The sequence below is a fragment of the Sturnus vulgaris genome, chromosome 3 (genome assembly GCF_052056855.1).
Source record: "Sturnus vulgaris isolate bStuVul1 chromosome 3, bStuVul1.hap1, whole genome shotgun sequence".
NCBI classification, from domain to species: domain Eukaryota; kingdom Metazoa; phylum Chordata; class Aves; order Passeriformes; family Sturnidae; genus Sturnus; species Sturnus vulgaris.
This window is the reverse complement of record NC_142245.1, coordinates 49,703,423-49,729,740: the sequence shown is the minus strand read 5'-3', so window position 1 is coordinate 49,729,740 and position 26,318 is coordinate 49,703,423. Positions and strand designations below refer to the sequence as shown.

The 26,318-nt window shown below is 37.0% G+C and overlaps 1 protein-coding gene across 5 annotated transcripts in view; it reads left to right on the top strand.

The window, feature by feature from the left end:
* ADGB (androglobin) overlaps positions 1-26,318 on the top strand; it is a 235,673-nt gene that overhangs the window by 80,011 nt on the left and 129,344 nt on the right. For 4 of the 5 annotated variants that reach the window (XM_088161594.1, XM_088161592.1, XM_088161596.1 and 1 more), the window contains 8 exons: positions 2,302-2,495; positions 3,646-3,757; positions 10,305-10,414; positions 11,718-11,873; positions 13,707-13,815; positions 15,879-15,966; positions 17,126-17,309; positions 18,925-19,085. In XM_088161594.1, the coding sequence (XP_088017720.1) occupies positions 2,302-2,495; positions 3,646-3,757; positions 10,305-10,414; positions 11,718-11,873; positions 13,707-13,815; positions 15,879-15,966; positions 17,126-17,309; positions 18,925-19,085 (1,114 nt within the window). Of the gene's footprint in view, positions 1-2,301; positions 2,496-3,645; positions 3,758-10,304; positions 10,415-11,717; positions 11,874-13,706; positions 13,816-15,878; positions 15,967-17,125; positions 17,310-18,924; positions 19,086-19,428; positions 22,277-26,318 lie in introns of those variants that run through there. The other variant, XM_088161595.1, reaches the window with a different exon arrangement.

Below are 26,318 nucleotides of genomic sequence, written 5' to 3'. Positions count from 1 at the left end.
TAAAAATATTTTAGTGTTACAGCACCACCTGGTGACCGTTGCGAGAATTATTGGCTGTGTATGTATTTTGGGGAGCTTTTCCAAGGGATCTTTCCTGCAAAGGAAGCAGATTGAGTCTTATGGGGGATTCCACCATTCTGAGATGAATAACCTTCATGACAGGATCTTCCTCTGGGAAAATATTTATAGAATTGTTCAATACTCAAGATCTTCAGGTTTAGGAGAAAGAGAAAAGGAGAACAGCGATGCATTCATGAAAACCAGTTGTAGCCTAAGGAATACAGCCTCCCTTGAACTCCACCTATCTTCCTCGGTTGAGGTAGGTTCCTGCAGAGGTCAATGCACATTTCCTAAAGCCCCAACCACAACACATTCTGGAGTGGAGCTCACCTCTCTGTTGACTCCGAGGGATTACATCTAGGTGGCCTCAGCTTTAAAGCTGCCCTTTTGTAAATTACATCCAGTAGCCCTTGCTAACAGTGCTCAGACAGGCACTGAAGATCATTCCTGAGTAGAAACCTTTATGCAAATATTGCAAATGGTAACCTAAAGGCAATTTTCGCAATTAGTTGAAATGTAGTTATTCTTCCGTCTGGAATACAAGTTGTTTCTTTGCACCAGGTTTTCCTGCAGCTATAGAATATTCAAGATTTGGGTCTTTGGATATTATTTCCTTTTCATCCAAATGCACTTTTATTGAGTGAAAGCCTCATCATTTTGTTTCCTTCTGGTGAAAGACCTAATAATCGAACCACTGTGAATTACGTCTACTCTCAACTTCACAGCATGGAAAGTTAACTGATACCTAGAAAGCTCAGCAGCAACTGAATGAGAAAATATTCCACAGTTGCAGGCTTGCTTAGGCATACCTTTTACAGCCATGGAGTTGCAGCACCCTAAAAAATGGTTTAGAAGAAACCAAGCATTGTCTTCCTTCACGTTTCTCTCACAGGCCTCCTTGCCACAAAGACAGCAGGAGGGATGGCTCTGGTGCTAAAGATTCTGAATGCAATGCAGAATAGCAACTCAGAACTTGTGATTAGGAGTTTGAGACCTCTTTAAGAGACCATCTCTACAAGGTCTTTTTTGATTTCCTGACTTCTAATGCTTTTCTTAGGAACAAGGAAGCACTGGCTTATGCCGAGGAAAGATGCAATAGGAATAATCCATGACATTTTGCTTTCATAAGAGACAGTATTTCCTGGCTCCGTTTGAGTTCCTAGGGGCACATTTAACCTCTGATTGGACATTTATACTTTGACACACCTCAGTAAATGCTGTTGAATCTGGTCTAATAATTCTGCCACCTCCTGTGAATTTCCCTGTATGTTTCATCAACATGCACGAAAGAGTGCGTTTTTCCTTTGAAGTATTGCAATCATGCAGTATCATCCTTTGTTTGTACAGTAAACCCTAGGAGAAGTAGTCTTTTGTCCTCAGTGAAGTCACAGCTGATGGTCCAGCTGTTGTTAGTGTAACACAGGTGAAGCTGCTTCCCCAGAGGTGTTATTTTTTGTCCTTATTCGATTTTCTATGAGATGTTCACTTTTAGAATTCTCTTTCTCTGTAGACATGCAGGCAAAAGAATATCACACATTTCAATGGCATTAGAAAAGAAAACAAATTTATGTTTTCTGAGTTAATATTTATGTGCCAGCCCTTCTTTAAAACATTCTGGTTTTCACAGTTTTTCCACATTAACATCTTCCTTAGGTAACAATTATACACATTGATAAAGAATAGATCACAAATAGTTTTATATCTCTTTTCAAGACTGGTGGGGTTTTTTGCTCAAGTTAGCTATGATCTTTTTTTCAGGTTGACACAAAGATATTAGGTAAGAGACTTCTGTAAGGGTATGCATTGCCAGAACTGTGGCCAATGCACCTCTTCCCTTCTTCCAGTTTTACACAATTTATTAAATTAGGTTAGCCACAAAGGGATCCCATCATAGAGAGCACAAAGCTATCTCTATGTATAGCATGGTGCTGTGGTGTGAATGCAGGAAAGAAGCATGGGGTTTGAGGGGAAAAATTACATGCTTTATAAACAGTAACAACAGTCATATATACACAGTCTCAACTTTCTCATTATTTACTTTGAAGATATTTCTGATTTGCCTGCAAAATGAAATCAGGATAGTATTTAGAATAAGCATAATTTTAATTGGAAGCTTCTGAATATAATCCAGTATGAGAAAGTGGACTATATTAATTCTTTCTGATACTTTCTGGGGGGGGTATCTGTTTACTTCATACCAGTAATTCATAAAATTTCAGGACTTTTTTTGTTATCTTGCAGTAAAAAACCTACAGATTATTCATAGTACAAAAAAGGGATTGGAAACTGGACAATTAAAAAAAGGAAGTCATAATTCGTCAAAGGACAGCAAAACTTCTTCCAAGACAGACCTTGTACAGGAGCATGCACTGATATTAACAGATGAATCTGTAGCCTCGGAAAACTTTGGAAATAATGTTGGAAGTCCACAACAAGTAAGAGTTTGTTAATCACTGGGATTTGGGAAGAAAAAAAAGCAAACAAACAGTAAAAGGTTATTACTAATTCTTTTGGTACATGTGGAGATCTTCTATTCTGGGGGAAGAGCAAGGAATCTAAAATTAAGATTTTTGGTAGCTTTTGAATGAGGTGATTTAAAAAGGATAATGTACATGTATGAATAACTAAATAAGTAGGGAGTTTTGTATCAAGGTGATTTACTCTAAGTGTTCTTCATTTGGCAAATCCAATGCAAGCCATAACTTTCACATAAAGATCAAAAAATTACCAGAAAAGAAATTAATGTTTTGATGCTTCAATATGAGCTTTCTTTGAAACATGATATTATAGAAGGCTGTCTGTAATATTTGCATAGAGAAACACCTATTTCCAGTCAGCTGCAAGCTTTAGTAACAGACACATATCTGCTACTAGTTTGTCAGGGGCTAATGTCAAACCATGGGCTTTTCTTGATGTCATTTTGTATTGTCTATTTTAGAGAAATTAAGGATACTTTTTGAAACAGTTCTTGTTTTACATCTCCACTTGTTTTTCTGCTGTGATTTTTTTCCTGATAGTTGAGTTCAATTGCAACAAAATAACCTAAGAAAACAAAAATTATTGAGAAATAAACTCCAAAGTTGTTCCTTTGACTCAGAACTGGCATTAGAATTTTGGAAAACCATTTCTAAATATAACCATTTCCAATTCAGTTTAGGCAATGTTTAAAACAGCCCATGGACCCTGTCACCTCTACCTTGAATTAAGGCATTATTGAGTGCTAGTAAAAAGGCTCAAAGCCCTGTAGTCGGTCTTAAAATCAAAGACAAAAGTCTTTGTTTTAGTACATGACATACATAGGGAAGTTACATGGAAATCTTACAGGAATGTAGCTCCTTATTGTGTAGCCCAGTTTAGTTTTTCTTGATAAACACATGAGTAATTGTTTGATTTCACAGGAATTAAAATAAGATCTGTGGAATTAACATTAATTTTTTAAGCTTCTTGTGAATGCTGTTATGTTCAAGCTTGTAAATTAATTATGTGTTTTATTTGCTGAATTCAATAGCTGGCACTTTACTAACCTGCAGGACTTGAATGCTTGCTGTAATTGTTATGAGTTCAGCATGTTGCATTTTCTTTCAGTCTTACCAGTATTCAGTAGAGGCATTGGTGTTGCATGATAGTTGGCCACTTACTGAGAATGAGTCTTTGCTTGTTCAGGAACTGAAAGAAATGCAGAAAGATGAAATCAAAGGTAGGTTGATCTAAGTACATATTAGTCAAATGTTTCATATTACTGATTAAAATAAAAAAATATTGCTCCAAGTAACATTTTTTCACTGAGTGAAATAATTAGGCAATAAAACTTTTTGTCCTGTAGTTCTTAGAAATTAAGTTTGATTGCATGAATCTACATCTTCAGTTCACAAAATATAAGGAAATCAGAGAATACACTGCAAGACTCACCTTCTTAGGGCTGAGCTTTAGGTAGAGATCTGGAGCAGAAACATGCCTGCTGGTAATTTAAGAAAATGCACTGCACAAGAAGGCAGGGAAAGGCATGGTTTGGGAAATATATTGCTTCTGTGCTGCTAGGAGAAGAATTTAACAAGAGAAAAGACTAGGAAAACTCCCAAGTACAGTCTGTATGTCTAAGTCACAAAGGACAGAGAAATTACAGAAGATTTTGGGGTTTTTGCAAATTATTGTAGCATTCCTTCTTAAGGGACAGTAAAAACCAATCTCAAGACAAATTAAAAGCACTTGGGATCCTAGTCAGTGTTCTGTAAATTAGATAAATGTCTTGTATTTGCTTCTACTTTTATCAGCAAGGTTGACACAAAATTATTTAGATCTTAATTATGTTAAAGTTTATCATTCTGGGCCCAAGAGCCTGAGAGAGGCAAGGCTGCTGCCACTGAACATTGCCAAGTCCAACTGCTTGTGAGGCCGAAGATGTAATCCCACCAAGCATGTGCACATAGAGACACATACACACGATGTATATGTGCAGGTATGTGTATATACACACACATACACACACACACATTGCCAGCTACACAGATCTCAGACAGACACTCAGAGCACACACACAAACACTAACATAGACAGCACTAGCTACCTCATCCTGCTTTTTCCTCTTGGACTGGAAAGAATGGAAATCCTCTAGATTGACTATATATTTCTAAAAAGGTGGATCCTTCCACCAGCTACACTTAGACACCTAATGTGCCCAGTAGCTTGCCTCTGCATCCCCTACAAGCTCTGAGGCTGCAGCCTACTCTGGCTGCTGATGCAGAACATCACACACACATGCAGCTGATTCTCCTGTGTTCTCACCCCTAGGTTCCTGCAGAACCTAAAATACTACTTTCAATCACTTTAGTACATTTTCTGTATCATTAATATTAAAGTTCTATAACTCAATTTTTCAAAGAAGCTATAAGAAGAAATTATTTGCTTCCTCATATACATACAATTGATACTACCCAAAACATTATTTAGGGTGGTTTGTTTTTTATTTACTAGTGGTATATCTCACTTTTTTTTCTATTTACATAGCTCTTTTTAAATGTCTGGTCAATTGTTTTCTTTTTTGTAATTTCTGGTACTGTGGACTGAGCTTAGATTCAGCAGCAGTAATTGCTGATGGATATTATTTAATTTCTTGGGTTTAGGATGTATGCAGTATTTGAGGTTTTTTTTGGTATTTCTTCAGTTATTATTACACAACTTTAAAAATATGTATCTTCTTGATTTACTGTAGTCTCTACTCAGTTTAGCATTTGAAGAGCTATGTCATGTAGGCTTACAGGTTTGTACACAGCTCTTTTAGTGATTTCACCTGCTTGTATTTTGTTGTGTTCTTCACAATATCATCTTTTCTACCTAGATGATTCCTTTAATTCTCTTAACTTTCCCTGTTAGACTGCTTCCTACAATAGACATCCTATTACGTCCTCTTACCCTTCTGAGCTGGCTACATAGAGACAGCTTGCACTTCACAATGTCCTTTTATACAGCTTCACCATGGTCTGTCAAACTGCAGATCAAAGAAGGTCACTTAATCTCTTAAGTTTGTTCACTAGCTCTCCACTCATATCACTGAACCTTGTCAATGTCATGGGAGTTCTCATATTGAATTCAAGGTAGCAATATTCCAGTTTATAGCTCTCCTTCTCCATGCTAATTGATGCTCATTTGCAGTCAAACATATTTAAGCTACAGTCAGTGATAACAAGCACTTTTTTCCTTGGGATTATTTTTAAATGGTGTAATTTTTGTGTCCTCTCATAAATGCTGCCTTTCAACGTAACCCAAATCCATTTCACAGTTCTTATTAACTGAGTGTTTATACAAAGATACCAACAGATTGCCTAGGCCACCAACAAAGTTTAAACACAATTTATATCAAAAAGTTTAAACACCAATACTCATTTAATATTTAGTGTTTATTTTATGTATCCCTATTAACAACAATATTTATCTGAAGTGCTTACTATAGTTAAGTATTTTGAGGGAAAGCCCAAACATTTATTGCTTTTTCTGCCTGTGAACTGTCTTAAATCAGTTTGAAAACTGACGACACAAGTTGTCAGACACAAAATTAATACAACAATAATAATGTTGATGTGTAACCAACAAGGTATTTTTTCACCATGTGATTTTTAAGAACACTGCCATGAGCCAGGTGAAAAATTACTGCAAAAAAATTTTCCCCTTTTCAAGTATCCCTTTTCCATGTAGGCCAACAGTGCCATCTGGAGTTAATTTTGTATCATGGCAAAAGCATATTTCAACTTTGTACTAATATCTACTAACATCTTTTAAACTAGTCTCCCTTGAAATGAAGACCCATGCTATTATACTATTGATATTCACCAATCTTATAAATACTTATTTAGAGCATTTTTGAAGAAAGTACATTATCTAGTATACAGATGCTATGAGAATTTTGTATTTGTTGATGTTTGTACCTGTAAAAGAACTGTATTAGCAAAAGTTACTTTGTGAATAATACTTAGTCATATTTATTATATATGAAATCCCATTAACTGTTTCATTAAAGAGCTCACTGAGCAGAGCAAGAGCAAAAATATTAAATACTAAAAAATATTAAAAAGGCATTAGGCAGGAAAATCTAAGTACACAGAAATTAGGAAGTTCCACATAGTTTATTTGCACTGTCTTAATTATTTTCTCTCTTTCTTCGTCGGTTTTTTGGGGTTTTTTTTGTCTCCTTCCGAGAACTATTACTTTTAAAAATGTAAGCTCAAGGTCATAATTTTTGTATAAGAGGGAAACCACTAGCAGGCAATCTTGCAACTGCTAGTACCATTTTCAATTGTTTGACTGTGTGAACAAAATCATTTTAATGTTCATTTTGTATATAGGATTTTCAGGATATAGGAATTTTTTATGTTTTTGGGTTCTTTGGTTTTATTTTTCTTGTAGTAAGATCATAAGTTTTATTATGCAACTCTCACAACCCCGAGCTGAATCATCACGGTGTGCTGAATGCTTACTGCAGCATGTATTTTACATATTGCCTTAAATTAACTTAGGAGCGTAAGCTGGTGATGAGAGAGGGCTGTCTATGCAAATGGGAAAGCAGAAGATAGAGTGCCCAGCCCAAGTAGCAGAGGTAGGTTTGAAAAGGCAGGACAGGCAATATGCTTTGGAATATTCCTTTTTATCCTCCAGAGTGGTGAAAGTTTCTCTCCATAGGTTTTATTTTCCCACAGGAGAACTTGCTGGCTTGTGCAAGGAGAGCATTCTATGGGATGTTTAATAGATCTCTCTCTCTTTCCCAGCTTGCCTGTCAGTAGTGATTAATCACTTGTGTGGTGTTCAGTGAACAGATAGTTCCCAGAGGATATATGAGGGTTCTGTACATCTCTACGCCACAATCTAACCCCACACTACTACTGCAACCAGATTATTAGTTTGCTTCTATCCTGGGGTATTTTTTCTGTAACTTTAGTGCCTAGGTGAGCCCAGCCTGTGGAAAGACTTTTGACATTGCCACCTGTCAAGAATCCTTGTGAGGGTCCAGTCAAAGACAGAAAAAGCAACATCTGAACTTCTCAATCTTTTCTTAATGAAATCTGAAAGTCTCTCATGAGGCAACTAAGAGTTGTTACTACCAGCTACTGGGTAATCCCACTAAATGCCCAGAGCCTATTTCAGATAGCACGAGCATGATATTTTCTCAAAGAAAGCTTCAAAAGTCTCCTCTGTATTATACCTATGAATAAGAGATTCTCTGTAATTTAAATTTCAAAAACCAGGAGTAGCTGTCTGTCTTGCCTAAAAAAGAGAATTCATGTATCTCAATCTGAAGCTGAGTTTCAGCAAGGAATCATTTGGTGCAATTGTTTAACTTGTCATAGACAGGACATCGGACTGGATGATCACTTTGGTCCCATTTGGCATTAGACTAAATGAATTTTTGTATAAATAATTGAAGAGCAGTAGAGAAGCTAATTTTATAGTTACTGTCAGCTGTGTGTCATCACTGTCAGCTTGTGTGATGCCCAAGGTTTTCTTGGTGCCACACAGATATAAAAACTGCCACTGAGAGTTTGTGATGATTGATGCATAAGCTGTGAGCTGGAATGGCCTTTTACTTTCTGTTTCATCTGCGTGCCTTTCTTCTTATCATATCCCATACAAAGCATTTGCCTGGTTTTGCCCTTAGAAAAGCCGAAGTTGCTACTCTCGTCTCCCTGTGAATCAGAGTGGGCAGCATGCCAAAATGCAGTCCTTTCCCCCTCTAGGCATTTCTGGAGGCTGATCCCCAAACTGGGGATACTACTTGCTCTGCTTAGGGAGGGGGAAGGGCTGGGGGAGCCAGGACAGTGAAGCATATGGGAGAACTTGGAGATCTCAACTTGATCTTGCCCTAAGCGTTTATATCTGGAGTTAAAGTTGGTTACTTCATTCTAGCCCTGTCATTTTTTATGCTTGCTAGTTCTTTATTAACTTTTCAGGGTATGATGTAAGTTCAAAGCATCAAAATGTTATAACTTGGAGTCACAAAATATTTCTACAAAGCCAGCAAAGCTTGTAGTATCCCATGGCATAGAAAGTTTTTGTCTGGGATCATTTAGCTAACTACACTGAATGTCTTTTGAGTGTTTGTGTAAACAATAAATAATTTATTTCTAAAAATTAATAATTCCTTGAATAATACATGTACCCCAGCCTGATTTATGGTGCCAGTATTTAATAATAATGTGAAATTAAAGGGAAAGTCATTTATATAATAATTTTGAAACTTTGAATTATGTCATCGCTCTTTTATATTTGCATTTCCTGTGGAGTTATTTTAGTATATTCAGTATTTGTGGACACCACTTTAATTTTTGCTTTCGTTTGTTAATATATGCCTTAGTAGCACTGAATCAATTTAAGCTTTACACTTTATTGTCACTGGACATTCTTCAAGTAGCATGAGGAGATAATAACACCATTTCTAGATAAGCACATGTATGATGTAATACACTTATATACCACATAACATATATCTGTATGTCAAGCTATATGTGAGTTATAAATACGTTCTATATATTTAATATTTACAACTTTATATATCCATATAACCTCAGCCATGATATTACAGATCTCATCCAAAGCTCATTAGTTGTGCAGTACAATGATTTGTCCTCAGTGGAAAGAAACTGGAAAAGCACTAAGTGAAAGACATCTTACCTTAAAAGCATTAAGTGAAAGATATTTTAGTATTATCATCAGAGTGTGAAACAGTCACTCATATCAACTTTCTTCTAAGAAAAGACCCCTGTTTTATGGTATTGGCTAAATCTAGGTTTTCAACACTTCTCTCAATGTTTCAGGCAGTAGGAAGGTGGAAGGAAATGGAGATTTCAGACTCAGGTTTTTAATACTCCTTATAGTGATCTGGATTCATCCCTGGTTCTTTCAACGGACACATTCTATATGCTATTAAAGTTATGCTATTACCTGCTTTATTTATTAATTTATTTTTAAAAGAATATGACATGTAAGGTCTTGTTTACAGCTCGCACCATCTAAGACATTCCAAAATAAGTTTCAAATATCAATTCTCGGTATCATTAATTCAAACATATAGTATATATATGTACTGATAATATAATTAATTTAAAATATTCTCAGATAGTTCTGACAATGACAATTTTGCATTTCTTAAATATCCATTGAGTCTCAAACATGTTTCTTTGCCTTAACTTTCTTGCATTTTTGTGGCGTGTATCTACATTCTCTCTTCTAGACAGTCTTAGGATGTGAGGTACTGAGACCACTGACTTTACCTGTTTTGAGCTTCTTACCTTCCTGGTGCATAACAAACACTGACAGAGATTGTATGAGACTGTCTAAGCAGAGTCAGGCTGTGATTCTATGCATTGCAGTCTTTATACTGACCCATACAGAAAGCAGTAATGCAGTGTCTGTTGGCAGGCGCCATGGAAAACGCTCAGTTAAGCCCTGGGTAAAGTGATATTTAGGACAAATTAGGCTGTCACAATACGTGCACCTTGTAAGTATGTTTTTAAAATTAGTTTGATCCTCATATTCTTTCTTGGTAGTACTTGAAGGTATCAACTAATTAACTGGCTTTCCTTTGTCTCTCTGTATGGCTGTTTTGTGCTGTTATTCCTCCCTGTGTTTTGTATGGGGAACTATATTTATGGATAACAATGACATTCTCTATTTCACAATGCATTATAACTACATCTGAGTAATACACAGGGGAAAGGATGAGGAGCACAGATTTCCCCTAACTATCACTTCTTTCCAAGTAAAAAAGATTACAAATGTTCTTCAATCAACCAAAAGATCAAAAGATAAAACATTTGAGAAGACAGAAAAAGAGAAGTTCCACAAAGAAAGAGCATCACTTGAATCTCAGGTGAGATAAAAGCCAAAGCCTTGATTTGTTGAATGTGCCATCCTTGTACCGAATATAGAGATATTCTTAAGTCTGCAGATCAGTACTGTTAGGACTTCTAATGTCCCTTGTATTTCTCTATACCCTGCTTTCTCACCTTTTTAGCTTAACACCTGAGAAAGGTTGAATTAAAAATGTCGAATGTAAAAGATGTGCATCCCGGATTTACAGATACAATTTGCTCATTTGTTTAAAGGAACAACTGGTTATTTCTTTTATTGTGTAGTTTCTGTCTCTGCTGAAGGCTTACTAAATTCTTGCAATTCACCATCTTTGTGTCCCATTAATCCGTCATTTTAGCGGCTTCCATGGGTTCTGAGGGAGATGAAATAGGTCTTTCCACTGTAGTCAGTTCCTGTCTCATATATCACAATTGTCATTAGCATGCAGACATACAGTGGCAGAAAAATTGGTATGTACTTGCTTACTTGGAAGTTCTTATCCCCTGGGGTGGATCATCTGAGTGTTTTGTGGCTGTCTGAAAAGCTATTGCCAGCCTTTATGCCTTAAAAGGAATAATTGACATTATTGGTTGCAAAAGGATTATTGGAAAGCAGTGAAGGAACTGACAGCTCCTTGTTTAATGGCATTGCTTTTGCTGGGAATTTTGCTGCCTCATGTGTGTAGTTTAAGGAAAGAATCATAGAGGTTTTCATGAAGAAATCTCTACTGATTTCTTTAGTTGACTAACCTTGCTGCACATCAGACTTCCCTGTGGAAAGGAAAGGAAAGGAAAGGAAAGGAAAGGAAAGGAAAGGAAAGGAAAGGAAAGGAAAGGAAAGGAAAGGAAAGGAAAGGAAAGGAAAGGAAAGGAAAGGAAAGGAAAGGAAAGGAAAGGAAAGGAAAGGAAAGGAAAGGAAAGGAAAGGAAAGGAAAGGAAAGGAAAGGAAAGGAAAGGAAAGGAAAGGAAAGGAAAGGAAAGGAAAGGAAAGGAAAGGAAAGGGATAGGATCTTGGTAGGGAGATAAAACAGTTGCATGAAAAATCACACAAAATACTCTTCTTCAGAAGAACTGGGAGTGTGGAGCATGCTGCATGGAGTTGGGGGAGAACATGTAAACAAAATACCTCAAAGAGCTTCCAGGCATTGCAAAGTAATCTTTCTTTCCTTCGGCAGCCTGTTTGTGTCATAATGTATATCAAAATCTGTCAATGTACAATGTATATCAGTCAGAAAAATTACCAGTATACAAAAACATAACTTAATCCTAAAGAGTGGTAATATATGTATATCAGTGACTATATTATGTATATGATACTTTCAGCCAGGAGATTTAAACACACCCTACTGGATTTTACGTGTAGTTAGTGAACAGAAAGAGGCAAACTTTTTGGAGGTGAAGAAAGACACCCGGCGAGTGGATGAGATCAGAGCCATGAAAGGAGCATGGGAGTCTGCCGAGCCAGGGAGAGCTGTCAAGGTAATATCAGAGTGCTATCTCTGCAGTGATGTTTCTTCACAAGTTCCAGGAGTTGGAATGGTAGAGCAGTTGCCAAAACAGAAACCTGCCTTCCTACGGCTGTCCTCTTCACCCCTCTGGAAGACAGGAAATTTTACAGTTTAAAGAATTAAAAGTGATTATGTATCTGAATTCTGGGTAGGAATCCAGATCATCTACTTCAGGCTTCTGTAGATCACTGAGACTTGAGATTCTACTTTAGAAAACATAGAAAAGTTTCTCCTCAGAAAGCCCACTACCTTTACACATTTGCAAAGGTGCTACTTGTGACAAGTTTAATGTTTAGCATGAACAGATTCTATTGAGAAATACACTGCTATAAACATGCCAAAAATTACTTCTCCTGAAGAACTGGCACCTGGTCATATCAGTACTCAAATTGTCTCTTGCAGCCAGGATTCCAAATTCAGTCTGCATTGCAGGATACCCATGAGCCTGTAACACTCTCAGTATGAATTCACTGTTTTGGAGAAGCAGTACTGATCTAGTTGCCAGGTGCATCTGGGTGCTTTTGACGTGACATATGCTTGCGATGGAAAAATAATACATGTTCTTTCTAGCAGAGCAAAAGTGCAGTGCTGATTCAGCATTGGAAACATCATTACCAAAGAAAAATAAAATAACAAGTGTGGTCTTCAAACTCACCTGACAGTCTTTCCTATCACCAATACCATTGCCCATTAAGGGATATTCAGCCAGAATCCCCAGCTTAGAAATTTTTTATATTACCTTTCAGAAATGAACCTCAGATATGAGTCTTCCCAGTTACACTCTCAGATTTTCTCACTTCTTTCCAGTGTGTTCAAAGCTCAAAACTTTTCCTGACACTACTCTATTAAATTCTGAACTAAGGAGAAATGCCACTCTGAAGCTTTGATTGGTTGTGCTAAGACTGAAAATGCAAGTATAGCCTCTTAAAGATTAGCTAGAAATGAATCCCCTTTGATGTGTAAAGACTCTTCGGAATCTGGTTCTATCACCATTACCTTTTCTAATCAGAAAATCAACTGAATTGCAATTACAGGGTTCCATTTTTGAAGCCCTTTAGGTTTGTGACATTATTTTTAAAAAGCTGTTGTTAAGAAAATAGCAGCAACAGAATATGCCGAAACAAGGTCTAAATTGGGGGCATGCTATCCAATTTAAGTGGCTTCCCCTCTCCTTTCTTCTTGTCAACCCTGGCCCAATGTCTGCCTATTCCAGGGGTCACACATCCTCTGACTCCAGAAATTGAGTGCCTGACTCCAGGCTGACCAAAAGCCAAAGGGCTTCTCTGTCCTCTTGGCAATGACAGACCTTAAGAGAATGCCAAGCGAGTCAAAGTCGCCTTCTGAAAAGACAGAAGTGCTGATGTCTGGTTTTGGCATCAAAGGTAATTGAGTCTGGAAGGGTTTGCACCCAAAGGACTCATTTTTCAAGAGGAAGTCTATATCATCAGGCTATAAGAGCTCCTAGGACAAAGTGACCGTTCCCTAAGGAGGTGCATTAGCCATACTTTCAGCTATACAGCTTTTGTTTTATTTTAATCCAAATACTATTTTAAACTGCCCAGGGATCAGTGGTTTCCCAGTGTTTCATTGGACAGTGATCTTTAGTGTAAGTGTGCAGTATCTTGGGACTGATTAAGCAGGATCCTGGCATCTTTTCTGATTCTAGCACCAGGCAGAGTTGCACACTGCACTGTGATGTTAGGTCTTATTGAGGACTTACAGAATCCTACTCTTGAAAATCCTTTGAGATTTAAAATATGCAGTAAAAGTTTTGTTATCTGGACTATAAAACTTTGATCTGTAGGCTTTTCAGGAGCGTGTGCGTTTTATTAATAAGAATGCTGTGAGAGATTCAGAAGAACCTATAGCTGGGGCTGAGACTGCCGACTTAACACTCAGTTCAGGAAAAACAGGTAAGGGTATAACTTTCTGTGTCTTCTGTTCAGCATGTTCCACTCCTTAGGAAATACTTCTGCATTAAATATTGGTAGTAGATGGATAGATCAGCCACGATAAAGGTGTCCAAATCTGCAATGGCAGACTTGCTCTCTATCCCCTCTTTATTTTAATTGTTTCATTGTTCCATTTCCAGAGCAGAATACAGATACAGCCTCACAGATACAGCTTTTGGAGGCTGCCAAGTTACCCTTAAGCAAATTTCATGTAGCCCTTCTGTAGTAGATTTCTAACCCAAAATAATCTGAAATTTTTGGAAGTTTCATGGAAAATACCTTCTCCCTCAATTCCAGTTACCAAAGTTCATTAGTGTAGAAATGCTAAAGAAGAGTTTAGCAGCTAAATTAGCATGTCAATAAGAGACTAATACACATAAAGTGCATTCCCTTTATGATCATGTTCATGGAAACTGTTCATGGAGAGTGGTGTGGAAGTGAGGTGGCAAAAAGTGCATACTGAGAAGCGTCAGTTTCCTGGAAGTTTCCCTAAGTGCTGTCTATTTTTATTTAATGATTACAACTTCTATGGATTCTTCATGTGTATTCTCTGCCAATTTCTGTACTCTGATGAAAAGCTGAACCAAAAAAACAAGACTTCAAGCTGTTTGTTGTTTTTGTTTGTTTTTTTTTTTCTTCTGTGAATATGCTGAGATCAGGCCATCACAAGACGGAAAGAATATTTCCCAGTCTGATTGTGACAATATCTGGTCATGACTCATGTGCATGGAACCAGAACCTGTGACCAGTACTTATCTATAGATTAGTATTTTTCCATCCTAATAAGTAATCTTCACAGGAAGGGTTCAGAACTTAAAGCAGAATTAATCCTCACCTACTGCCTTTAATACAGTATTGGTTACTTGAACCAATACTGTTTCCTCTAATTTACTGGCAAAAGGACTTTAAAATTAATGGTTGTCCACCTAGAGCTTTGTTCTAAACTAAGCATTTAGAGTGTAATATAAGGTGTTAGGAAGTAAAGAGTGACACCCCAATGACTTTAAGTTGTTGTGGTTCTATTTCACAGAGTGCAACATTTTGCAATGATGGGATTGAACTTTTCTGTAATATGCAGTATCTTAATGAGGATTTTTATATTCTGGAGAATACTATTCTAATGGCCAGTGTCTAAGGCACTTCCAAAGATCCAAGTCACCCTTTGAGACCAGCAAAGAAGTCTGGCATATTTGTTTATTTATAGACAATAAACATATAAACAGCAATTATTTTAATTCTCAGAAACCTCTTCCTATTTCTCATGAGAAAAGTGCAGCAATATTTTTAACATATTTCAATTGGTTACTGTTCTAAGTAAGGTCATAAAAGAGATTTTATAAAAGAAAATTAGTGCAGTCATCATTAAATCTCATCAAATTTCACAAGTTTTTTCAGCATATCAAGACAAATTGAAAGAAGGAAGCATTGGAATAATGACAAAGCAGCTCAGCCCAGTGCCTTGCTTAATATCATTGTAATGCAAGAATGCTGCAATAAAACATAGCATAGTTATTATCCACATGGTTAAAAAAGTCTAAGATTTCAGAATACCAGTTTGGCTGTGTCATGGTTTTTCTTTGAACTGGTATTTCTTAAATTAAATCTTCTCCCTGAAAGGGAATATAATATTTTTTAAACTACAGCCAGGACTGGAGAATCAGATTTTATTGATTTTTTTTAAACAAAAGAATATGATACCCAGAAGTTGTTTTTATATCTTTTAGGCACTGCAAGTTCAATGTTCTTACTTAGATTTACTAACTTTCTTGAGTAGAGGAGATTTAACTAAAATACACATATTAGTTTCATTCTAGTATATGTGAGTTTTTTATAGCATCTTTGATTCTATAGTAAGTGTTGGAAATAAAAGGGCAGAAATATGATATCCTCTCCAACCGATATTCTCATTTAATAATGTATTTTGCTGAGCCAAAAAAAGAAAAATTTATATAAGAATTTAGGTGGAGCTCCCTAGCATACCAAATAATCAGTTTAATGTTTTGTTTTATATTTTCTTACCACAGGAAAGCAAGCACCACAAACAGCTATTGACTCAAGAGTAAAAACACAGCAAAATAAATGGGAGCTTATAGACCTTAGTCCTTACATAAGGTAAACTGCCCTAACATAATAAATGTCAAAGGCATAGAATCACTGCACTGCATGTAATGAGTACCTGACATAAACATTTTTTAAAAATGGGCATTCAGGCAAATATGCTTATTTCAGTGTTCTTGAAATGAGCACGTATTTCCAAATCACAGGATATTCTGAGTTGGAAGGGACTCTTAAGGATCATCAAGTCCTGCTCTTAAGTGAACGGCTCATATAGGGATTGATCCCACAGGCTTGATGTTATCAGCATCACACTCCAACCAAGCCAATTCCAGAGTCACAAGAAATTTGTCAGGATGTTATGCTGGTTTAAAATAACATATTTAACAAGTGAAATCCAGTTAATAATAGTTAATAGCTGAAATAATTGTATTAATTATATTTATTATTCAAAAGAACTATAGTCTATATTACAAGTGTTGACACGAACTTACTGAGCTAATTTACATAAACCTCCTTATTTGTTGTGCTGCAGTTAGAACTCACTTCATGCTTAAGTCTATTTGTATTCAATGTGCCATTTTTGCATTTCATTGATCTTCAAAAGACTTTCAAAAATGATGAAAATAATGCTCAAATTTAGTTTTAAATTGAGAGGGAAATTGGTATTATATTGAAGTGAATAGCATTTAAACAGTAGAAAATATGGCAAAATATTCCACAAGCTTGAATCTTGTAAGCATTTAATTTGTCCTCAACTCCTTGCCCTTTACACTAGTCATTTAGGGCAAAGTATAAAAGTATATTATCCACTGACCTGCCATTATGCCAAAAGTAAAAAAAACCAAAAAAACGAAAGATAAATTGCATTTATCTCAATGCTGAATTATAGTTTCATAAACTTCTGAAAATATATTTATTGCAAATTATAAGTAAGTGTCACATGTAGGAGTTTTTCATATGCTCAAAGATGAGCATGATTTTACAAATATATTTAAAATAGACACTCAAGTATAAGAAGACCTGGCCTTAGGAATATATTTTCTTATTGGTGTTACATAGAAGCAGAGAAGTGACTCCTTAACCATATCTTAACCATATGATGGTGATGTTGCCAAATATAAGCCAAATACCTGCATATAGATGTTAAACAAAATAGACAACAACCAAAACTGCATTTGATATGAGACAAATACATGTTTTTTATTGCTTTCAGAAAAACAATGTCTGAATCTGTGCTGAGAAATGAGTCTATCATTCAACAGCAACAAATACGTCAAGAAGAAAAAATCAACCATTTTAAGCAACTTCGCACGCTGGCTTTGGAACAAAGACAAAGAGAAGAAAATGACAGAATTTTATTGAAGCAAAATATACTTGAAATGTATGAGAACTTGCAGGTATGTTTTCAAGATTACTTTCCAGTTAATTACTGCTGTGATGTCCACCACTAATCTGAATATCCTGATCAACCATTACAACAAGTTTTGTATTCAGTATTAGTGATTAGAAGCAATGAACAAACTTGAAATTTCACTTGGGCAAAGGTTAAAACTAAAAGTTCTAAAGTAAAAAATAGTACTGCATGACATTCTTAATATGATATTCTCAGTACTTTCTTGATACACTCTCTGCAAAAACACTTTTGTATTACCATAAAAGGATGTGTATAGGTCAGAAAAAACTGACCTTTTGAACATACATGACCAGATGCTTATTAGCATTTCAGTCTGGCTATTTTTTCAGTTATAGAATTGTATACAGCTTTTTGAAAAGTAATTTAAAAAATTATACAGGGGGATAAGTTGCTCTTAATATGTCTCAGAGAAAAGTTAGATAACCCAGTTTTCTTGGAATATGCATGATGCCAGAAAATGAAGAATTTTGATTATTAAACCTCAAAAAAACAGTCTATAAATAATAATTGTGATAGTAGTCAGGTAGGATCCATTGTGAGGATTAACTCAGCCAGTGCACTGCACATGAAATTGGTACAAATATCTTACCAGATTGGCTTAACTGCTGAGCATCAACAGGAACAAAATTATTTGTTACAGTGGTGATACAATAACCACTATCAGTCAGCTGGTGTCTATTCAGAGCTCTGAAAACTGGACAAGAGACAGTAAAAATAATTTTACATCAAATCAACCTACTTACAGAAATCTTATTTCTCTCCTTAACTAGTTCCCAGACAGCCTGATTTATATTACTCAACTACAGGTCAACAAGGAGTTGCAGTTCTCCAGCAGTGGCTGACCCTAATAAGGATGCCAGTCTAGGTTTTCAGATGTTGCTGTGATTTTGGATGCCTAACATATTGTATATTAGAAGGGCAAATTTTTCACAAGAGTAGATCCTTGATGCTTTCTAGAAAGTATTTACATCAAAAATGTTTCACAATATGAATTTAAAACGAGATATACTTGTGAATATGCACACTGTGCTGATAAGCAGTTTTGCAGTTCTTTCATCCATAGACCACAAAGAACTATATAAAGATTTCCAGGTATCCCCATTTTTCAGGATGGAATGGGAAAGGGAAAAGTATTTAGAGGTGTCAAAGTCCCACTTGCCCCAAGTCTCAGTGAGGGTCATTATGATTTAGGCTCCTTCAGCCTCTGAAGAGGCTACAACTCCTAAGCCATTCCAGCATGTCTGAAACCTAATTTTTAATAGACTTGTTTAAGACTCCAAAGCAAAGTAACTGAAAAGGGACTAGATCCAAATAGGTAACTACTGTCTTGTCCTATTCTTCTTTCACACAACTCCCTTATTATGCCAGTAGTTTAAAAAGAATTTTCCTGAGCTATCTCTTCTTCATGATGAAAACATTGACATATAGCTGTTTCCTTTGAGAAATCAATAAACATCCATGCAAAAAGAAAAGGAGAGAGGCTCTCCTTGTACTTACAAAGTCACAAAGAGAAACAGAACAGGAAGGATGCAGTTGCTTGTGCTGAAATAAAGACTGATGTGTAGATCAGGGCAGTATTGCTGTTTGTTTTTGGCTAGGCATCCTTAGATGAAGCAAGAGGCAGAGTTTACAGCGTTCGGGAAGCATACAGAAATCAGCTGCTGGAGGCTGAGCGCAGAAAAGAAGAAGAGCTGGCAGCTCAGGAAGCAGCCCTGCAGGCAGAGCGAAAGAAGAAAAACGCAGACAAAAAGAAAAAACGGTAAAAGTTTAGCAAAAAAAGTGTAATTGCTATCACTCGTGAATTGTATTGAAAAGTTTGGGAAAGAAAGTTCATATGCAAAGATGAGAAAAAGTGGTTATTATTTTCAAGTATTTTTGGCAACTATATCACATTCTATCTCTTTGCCTGTTGCTAGTGAAAAGAGTGATCTAGTATTATTTTTAGCAAAATGTTTGGTATTTTGCTTCTCACAAAGCTACTCGCTACTATTAAAGTTTTTACTTTTTACTGGATTAACTTTTGCAATAAAATTCGTATTCCATCCACACTCTTCTCCCAAAATCACACTGTCTTTTGTCTTTTTTTTTTTCAATCAAAACAGAACCAGTCAAGAATGAATCAGAGTTGAAACAGTGAATGTAACCTGTCAATTTTGAAAGTCGTTTGACCTGTCTCCTTAAGTTGATGACAATTTTTGGAATTCGTCATAATTAAATAGTGGCAAACCACACTTTTCGTATGCTGGCATCAGGAGGCTTATCAAAATCTGATTGAGTAGGCTCTCAAGCTTTCTGTGTACTGTAATATTTTTCCCTTCCATCATTCTCTTAAAGTGTTTTGGACTCTCACAGTAACTCTCTGTAATGACAAACTCATGACACAACCTTCCAAGGCTTGTTAAACACTCCTTAAAACCCTATCATTCTCTTTGTTTATCTTTCCTAAGATATATTTTGTCCATGCTGATCTTGATCAAAGTGACTAATTATAATAGACTCTCAGCTGGAATTTAAAAATATTTCTTAAAAGTAAACCAGTGTGTGAATGAAGTGGGAATCATGGGCTTTCTATTCAAAGGGTAAAATATTTCCTCTTAGCTCTTCTTTCCATTATCACAGAATTCCTGTTATTTCTGTTGTGTCATTAAACACAAAAAAACTAACATCATATGCTGCTGCCCTATCCACCTTTCTTTCCCAAAAACCACTCACAAGTTATCATTCTGTACTCTGACACAATGATCTAGACTCTTACCATTGTGAAAATTCTCTAGAACAGACACAGGTGTTTTAAATGGCTTTAAGTAATTTCCATGTATGTAGTCAAAAGCAGAAGCCTGGGAAGTTAGACTAAATATGTATTGTATGCCTGCAATATGTCCAGGATGTCCAAAAGCATTTCACTATCTAGGCAAGGTAAGAGACTATGAGATTCACCCATTTGATGTAAATCAGAAGAAATTTTATCCTTTGCATTTCTGGCCACTGGTATTGACTAGCCATTGTCTTTGAAACTAGCCTTTCCTCTGCATCTTAATGACCAGATGTTCAACTTCTGCTGGTTTTGCTCACCTCTGTTTTATCCCTACCTCACTATTTGGCTTGAACTCAACTCGCTTTTCTGTCAGTTCTATGATGTGTGTGCTTTGCACCTCATCACACCTACACACCTGCTGTGATGCCAATGCCTCCATTCGGCCTCCTTCTCCCATACATCATAAACTAAACTATCCAGCTTGAGTTTTGTCTTTGAAAAGGAAGAATTTAAACCAGAGGCCTAAATCTGCACTGGTGATTTTTATTTCAAAGAGCAGGAGTTAAGTTTTGCTTTGACCCATACAGGCTGCAAATAAAAAGCCTGTCAGTCTTTTGCTATAATTGCTCTTTGTCCTCTCTATTTTGGAATATGGGATATATTGGTTCATAATATTCCATCTTGTTTCCATGGCAATAGCACGTGTTGGTTGTCTTCTTATATGAATCTCTAATGAGCTTCTGTAGAGGAAGATCAAGTTGAAGTTCTGTTCTTCATGTCACTGCAAGTGCTATAACGACATTCTGTTGCAAAAATCAATCCAGCTCCAAAAGCCAGCATTATCAACATCTAAATGTCAAAAATTCAGCTAATAACCTTCATGATCACAACCCATCCTCATGTGTAATCAGATGTCAACTGACTTAAACTTAGGCAGTGTACTCAGACCTACATTTTCAAATCTTGCTCTGATGTTAAATATAATTCTAAGTTTCATAATTTTCTCAGTTTGAAGGATAATGTGTAATCATCAAAATATGCTCTGTGGTTTGTTAATGTCTCTATTGGCTCTTTATCATTTCAACAACGCAGATATGATGAGGGTGGGAATTACTGTCACACTGTTTAATTGTTTAATATACTTTGGATTGTGTAATGTTTTAAGAGAAGCACAGTAACAGTTTTACTAAATCCCTGTGCATATTCCAGAAAAACAAAATATTCACTTACCGCAATGGAGCCTGGAAGAGAAAATGCCTTGTTTGGATTGTGTCAAAGAATTTACATACATTGGACCAGAAACAGATGACTGATGACATTTCATATGCATCATTTTTACACTAACAAGACAGCTTTTTACGTGGTGCACTATGTTACAGACTAAGATAGTGGGGAAAGATGTACAAAAACTAAAACGAAGCTATTTCAAAACAGCCATTTGCAGTAAGTTAAAGAGCCATTGTGGTTAGCACTTCACTATAAGGAAAAGAAGAACAGTATGTTGTGTTTTAATTGATAGGATTTTTGCCTCCAGTTTGTAGACCAGGCTACCCCATAGTCAAATTATGTGTTCACATGGGTAAAACACGTTTATTCTTTTGCCCTGTAGAAGAAACACAACTTTTAAGCAACATGACTTTGCAACATTTACTGTAATAAAGTACTGGAATTTGGATAGTCATGAGTCCTGCTTATACTTAGCCATACTGGGCCAGATTCGGTAGGGGCATAAGGACAAGCTTGAAATTATGTGTGTTCTTGCTTAGTGAAGAACTTCAGCAAAGGGCTCACACATAGAGTCAAGCCCTTTTCAGAACAGAACAGATAGGGCAAGCTTTTCTGGATCAAGACACAATTGCCTGATATTTCAAGATGACACTAATTTTAGACTTGCAATAGCAGAATGGCTGCATCAAAGTATACTGTACCAGGCATCTGGTGGCAGAACACCACGGAAGTTTGGGGGAGTGAGAGTAGGGACCTTCTAACATTTCTTACAGAAAATAATTTCTTTGAATTTTGGCACAATTTGTCACTTTCACAGCCTCTCATTTTTTGTTCATGGAAGGACTCCGTGTATAAAAAGCAGCACATATATCTATGTTGATCTCAAAAAGTTGCAGTTTAACTGTCATATGCTCCCCTGAAATTTCAAGTCTGACTCCTGAAGAAGAGTCTAGCAGCCGTTTCTTTACATAGATAAAGAGAATTTGGTAACTGTGTCTGGCAGAAGACTGTGTGCTTCTTAGAGATGGTCACCAATATAATGGTAAGATTTTCTTTTTATTTTTTTTGTGATTCTCCCACATCTTTAAGTACCTCCAACTCATGAATAAAATTAAAGGTGGTTCCACTCTCTTCACTTAAAACACTGTTGAAGAGTCTGTTAGTATCTAAACATCAAGTAGCAGCAATTTCAAGAAGCAGTACAATGGCATGTAAGAGATAAAGCCTGGTTTTCCTCCTGTGAACCAGCTGTGCAGTTGGAAACACCAAGTGAGCTCAGAGTTTAGAGCAGAACTGGAAATGTTTTACAGTTATAACTGGTGATTGGCTGAAATTTTGAATATTGATTTAGAATTTTATTAGAGCAGAGGGCATCTTTCAGCATATCATTAAGGTTGTGCTGCATTTTTTGTATGGTAAAACTAAAAAAAGTTGTTTACTGTACTCTTTCCTGACACTAATTTCTCTTTCAATTGAAGTGTAGCCAGTTATACAAAGGAAAATTGCCACTATTCAGTAGAAATTTGTAAAAGTTTGGATGGAAACTGCAGAAGTCACAAGAGAATGAAAACATGTTAGATTTCATTGTGAATAATCCCCAAAGGATTTATCAGAGTTTGATTTCTTTACTTCTACATTTTAGGAAAAATGGTAGATTCACAGTGTGGTACAGGTAGTTGAGAAAGAAAGTACGTCTTTGATCTGATAATTCAATTTAATGGGATTAAGTCCATAAAGACTTATTCACTTGTAATAATTCTTTGTGGGTGTGTGCTGCTAAACTTTCATGGTTTCCACTGCTTGATCCTTTTCTTTTGACCAGCTATTCTGAATTAGAAAGGATCTTTTCCATTAAAATATATATCTACAGTTACTTTTTAATGCAAGTAGCTTCATTAATCTTCGTATTACTTGTCCCATCTGCTTTGCTTTAATTTGGCTGGCATTTACACAGTGAGTTACAGACCAAAAAGCAGACCAAGCCTGTTCCATGTTGCCTCGCTACTGAGACAAGCAATGTGCTGTGAAACCAGGCTCGGTTCTGAGCTGCCAGTCTGCTCACCCCGGCAAGGTGCAATTTACCCACTCTGTAAGGTCTCCTTTTAATTCAAGGAAGAGAGAATTTATGCACATGCACAGCATTTCCCCTCCAAAAGGCAAGAGAAGTGTCTAGATATTTTGTCTGGCAGAAAACAAGACAACAGCTTTGCATAATCACATGGCAGCTTGCAGAACGAAGAAATCTCACTCTCAGAGCCTTTTTTTCCTCTCATTCATTTCTTGAATCAGTCCTAATAGATTCAGAGTCCAGGTCATAATTTAATGATTTATATATCCTTGTTTGCAGAAAAACAAGTTGCTGTTGCCCTCCATCTCAAAAGAGGATAAAGACAGTAGAGAAGTAGAAAGCCAGGAAAAGAGAGAAAACAATTTGCATTGTATGAAGTCAGACAACAGCACAAAAGGATGTTGCAGTGAAAATGTCAAAAACCAGAATAAGAAAAAATATTTGGTGGGGGGGATTAGGGGACATTTTTAGATAGGACTCAGGAACTTTGATCTCTGTGGCATCAAGAATGTGGTTAGAGTCAGTGTTTCAGGGACTGGCAGGCTAGTCTGAGAATGAGATAATGTACAGGCCCAAGTGCAGCCAGGACATGTCACTTCAGGTCAGATCTGGGTGCACACTCCTCTCTGAAACCTGAGCTTCCCTGCCCAACACATGGCTTTTCCCCAAAAGGCAAGCACCAAAATTCTTACTCTTCCATGGGTACATGCGAGGTGTTTGCCTTGCTCATGGCAGCCCTGTGGGAGCAGGACAATTCATGGAAAATAATATCCAGGCTCACCTACTCTCAGCCTGAGAAAGCTGGATTCCATGGGTATGGGCCCGCTGACAGGACATCCCAGATATCTTTCCCAGACACCATGGGGGACCCATTCTCACCAGACCCATGCTCACAATACCAAGTATAGGGCAAGAGAGATCCTGGCTCAGTGTATAAGCCAGCTCATTGTAAAGCTGCAACATATAAGGAGGGATGCAGCAGCTGCATGTTCATGGACTTCTGTAAGGTTTGACTTGCTAATAAGTCATATAAGTGAAATGTCTTGCTAAAAGGAGATCACTGTTTTGCAGCCTGTAGAGTGCTAGATTTGATTTCCATCCAATGTCTGGACATTATACTCGTGGCAAAAACCAGTAGATGTCAGCTACAGACAGGTAAGAGGCAGTCCAAGCACTCAGCAGTGGCACAGCTAGGAGCAACCACAACTACATCAGACATACAGAAAGTAGAAAGTGCCTAAAGGGGCACAAAGGAACGATGAAAAAATTCTGTCCTTCCCCTTCTGTACTCCACTCCTTTATCTTTAAGGTCACAATTATTATGTTGGTTTTTTTTTTTTTACTCCAGAGCCAAACCTTGACTTGTCTCTGGAGACTATTGTTGGCAGAGGTTAGGATCACAGATCCAAAAATCCAGGAAAGACTAAAACTACTCCACCCCTAGTCCACCAGAGTAGACAAAGGAATGAAAGCCTTTATATCACTTTACGTGCTTTTTTACATACTTTACATACCCCATAAAAATTTTACTCTTGGGAACTGGAGAAAGATAAGGGACTAAAAATTAGCCACAAGTGCCTAAAGCTATGTTTGAACTCTTCTCTCTTACACCACAAAAATGTGGCATGAGAGAATGTGAGATTCAGCTAATGCAGGAATGAGAAACTTCCTCTTACTTTGTCCTTACTGTTAGTAGAATGACTTTTACAAAATTTCACCAAAAGCCTTAGGAAAAGCAAAAGAATGCTTTTCTATTGTTCCAGTGAAAAAGGTGAGTTTCCTAAAAGCACATTTCTCAGCCTTGCTTAAATGGCTTTCACCTGAACTATTCAGTGTTATGATTTTAAAAGACTTCATTGGTAACTTAGGTTTTTCAAGTGGTTTCTTTTTTTTCTCCCATATATATTACTGGCTTAGCACATTGCAGCTATGATGTAGCAGATGGAAACCGTTTTGATAATTGATGCTCTGAAATACCATATGCATAGGCTGAGATATTTAAGTTCTGTTTAGTGTGTTTGTCTGTCTGTGTCCATATCTGCTTTCTCCTAAAGACTCTGATTTGTTTACCACAAAACAACAACAAAAAATCTGGAAATATGGCTAAGATGAGAAGAATGTAGATCCCTGTGGCACCATTTACAAATCAGATGCAGAGACAAATCTAAATGAAGTATCATTCTCTTTTCAGTCTTCTCACCAAACTTAGCATGAGGTGGAGGTCTATTATTGTCCCCCACCTGTCTGTCAGCACACGTGTGCTGAGTTTGTGCATTGCTACAATTCAACACGAGCCAGCACTGGTACAACAGAGCTGGCATGCAGTGCAGAACAATTGCAAATCGAGTGTGAGACATTTTTTCAGATGAAGTCCCCGCTCAGTGACATTCAGCTGGAGTTTTGCAAGAGGCCAGGAGTTCACCAGCAGGATCCACAGGGCAGAACATTGTGAGATAGCGCTCTTGGCAGCCCGGTTAAGTACTTTGCTTTTTAACAGGTTCCACTTTATTGATTGCTGCTTTCATACCGTCATCCTGGTAGCAGTGTGGCTGTCTGTGGAATAATATGGAAATTAATTTAAATAGAAACCTATGGAAATGGGAAATGTTGTGCCATAGTCTTTTTTTTTTTCCTTAACTTTTATTTTTATTTAATCAAAAATAGCGCAGACGGTATAGTGGGGACGCCTAACCCCGGACATCTAAATCTGGAGGCTGAGTCATTCAGCCACTTTTAAAAATTCATAATTATGATTGTTGCCTGGAGGAGTTTTTAGAACGCGCTGTGAATCGTGTCAGTGCGAACAGGTAGTACACACCGGGAATATTTTAAGAAAGGACTTGGATTTTCCGTGTGGTATCCGGGCACCGCCATTCTCTCCCGGCCGCGCCCGCCAGGGGGCGCTGCGCCCGTGCCTGCTCCCATCGGGATGGCGGCGCTGC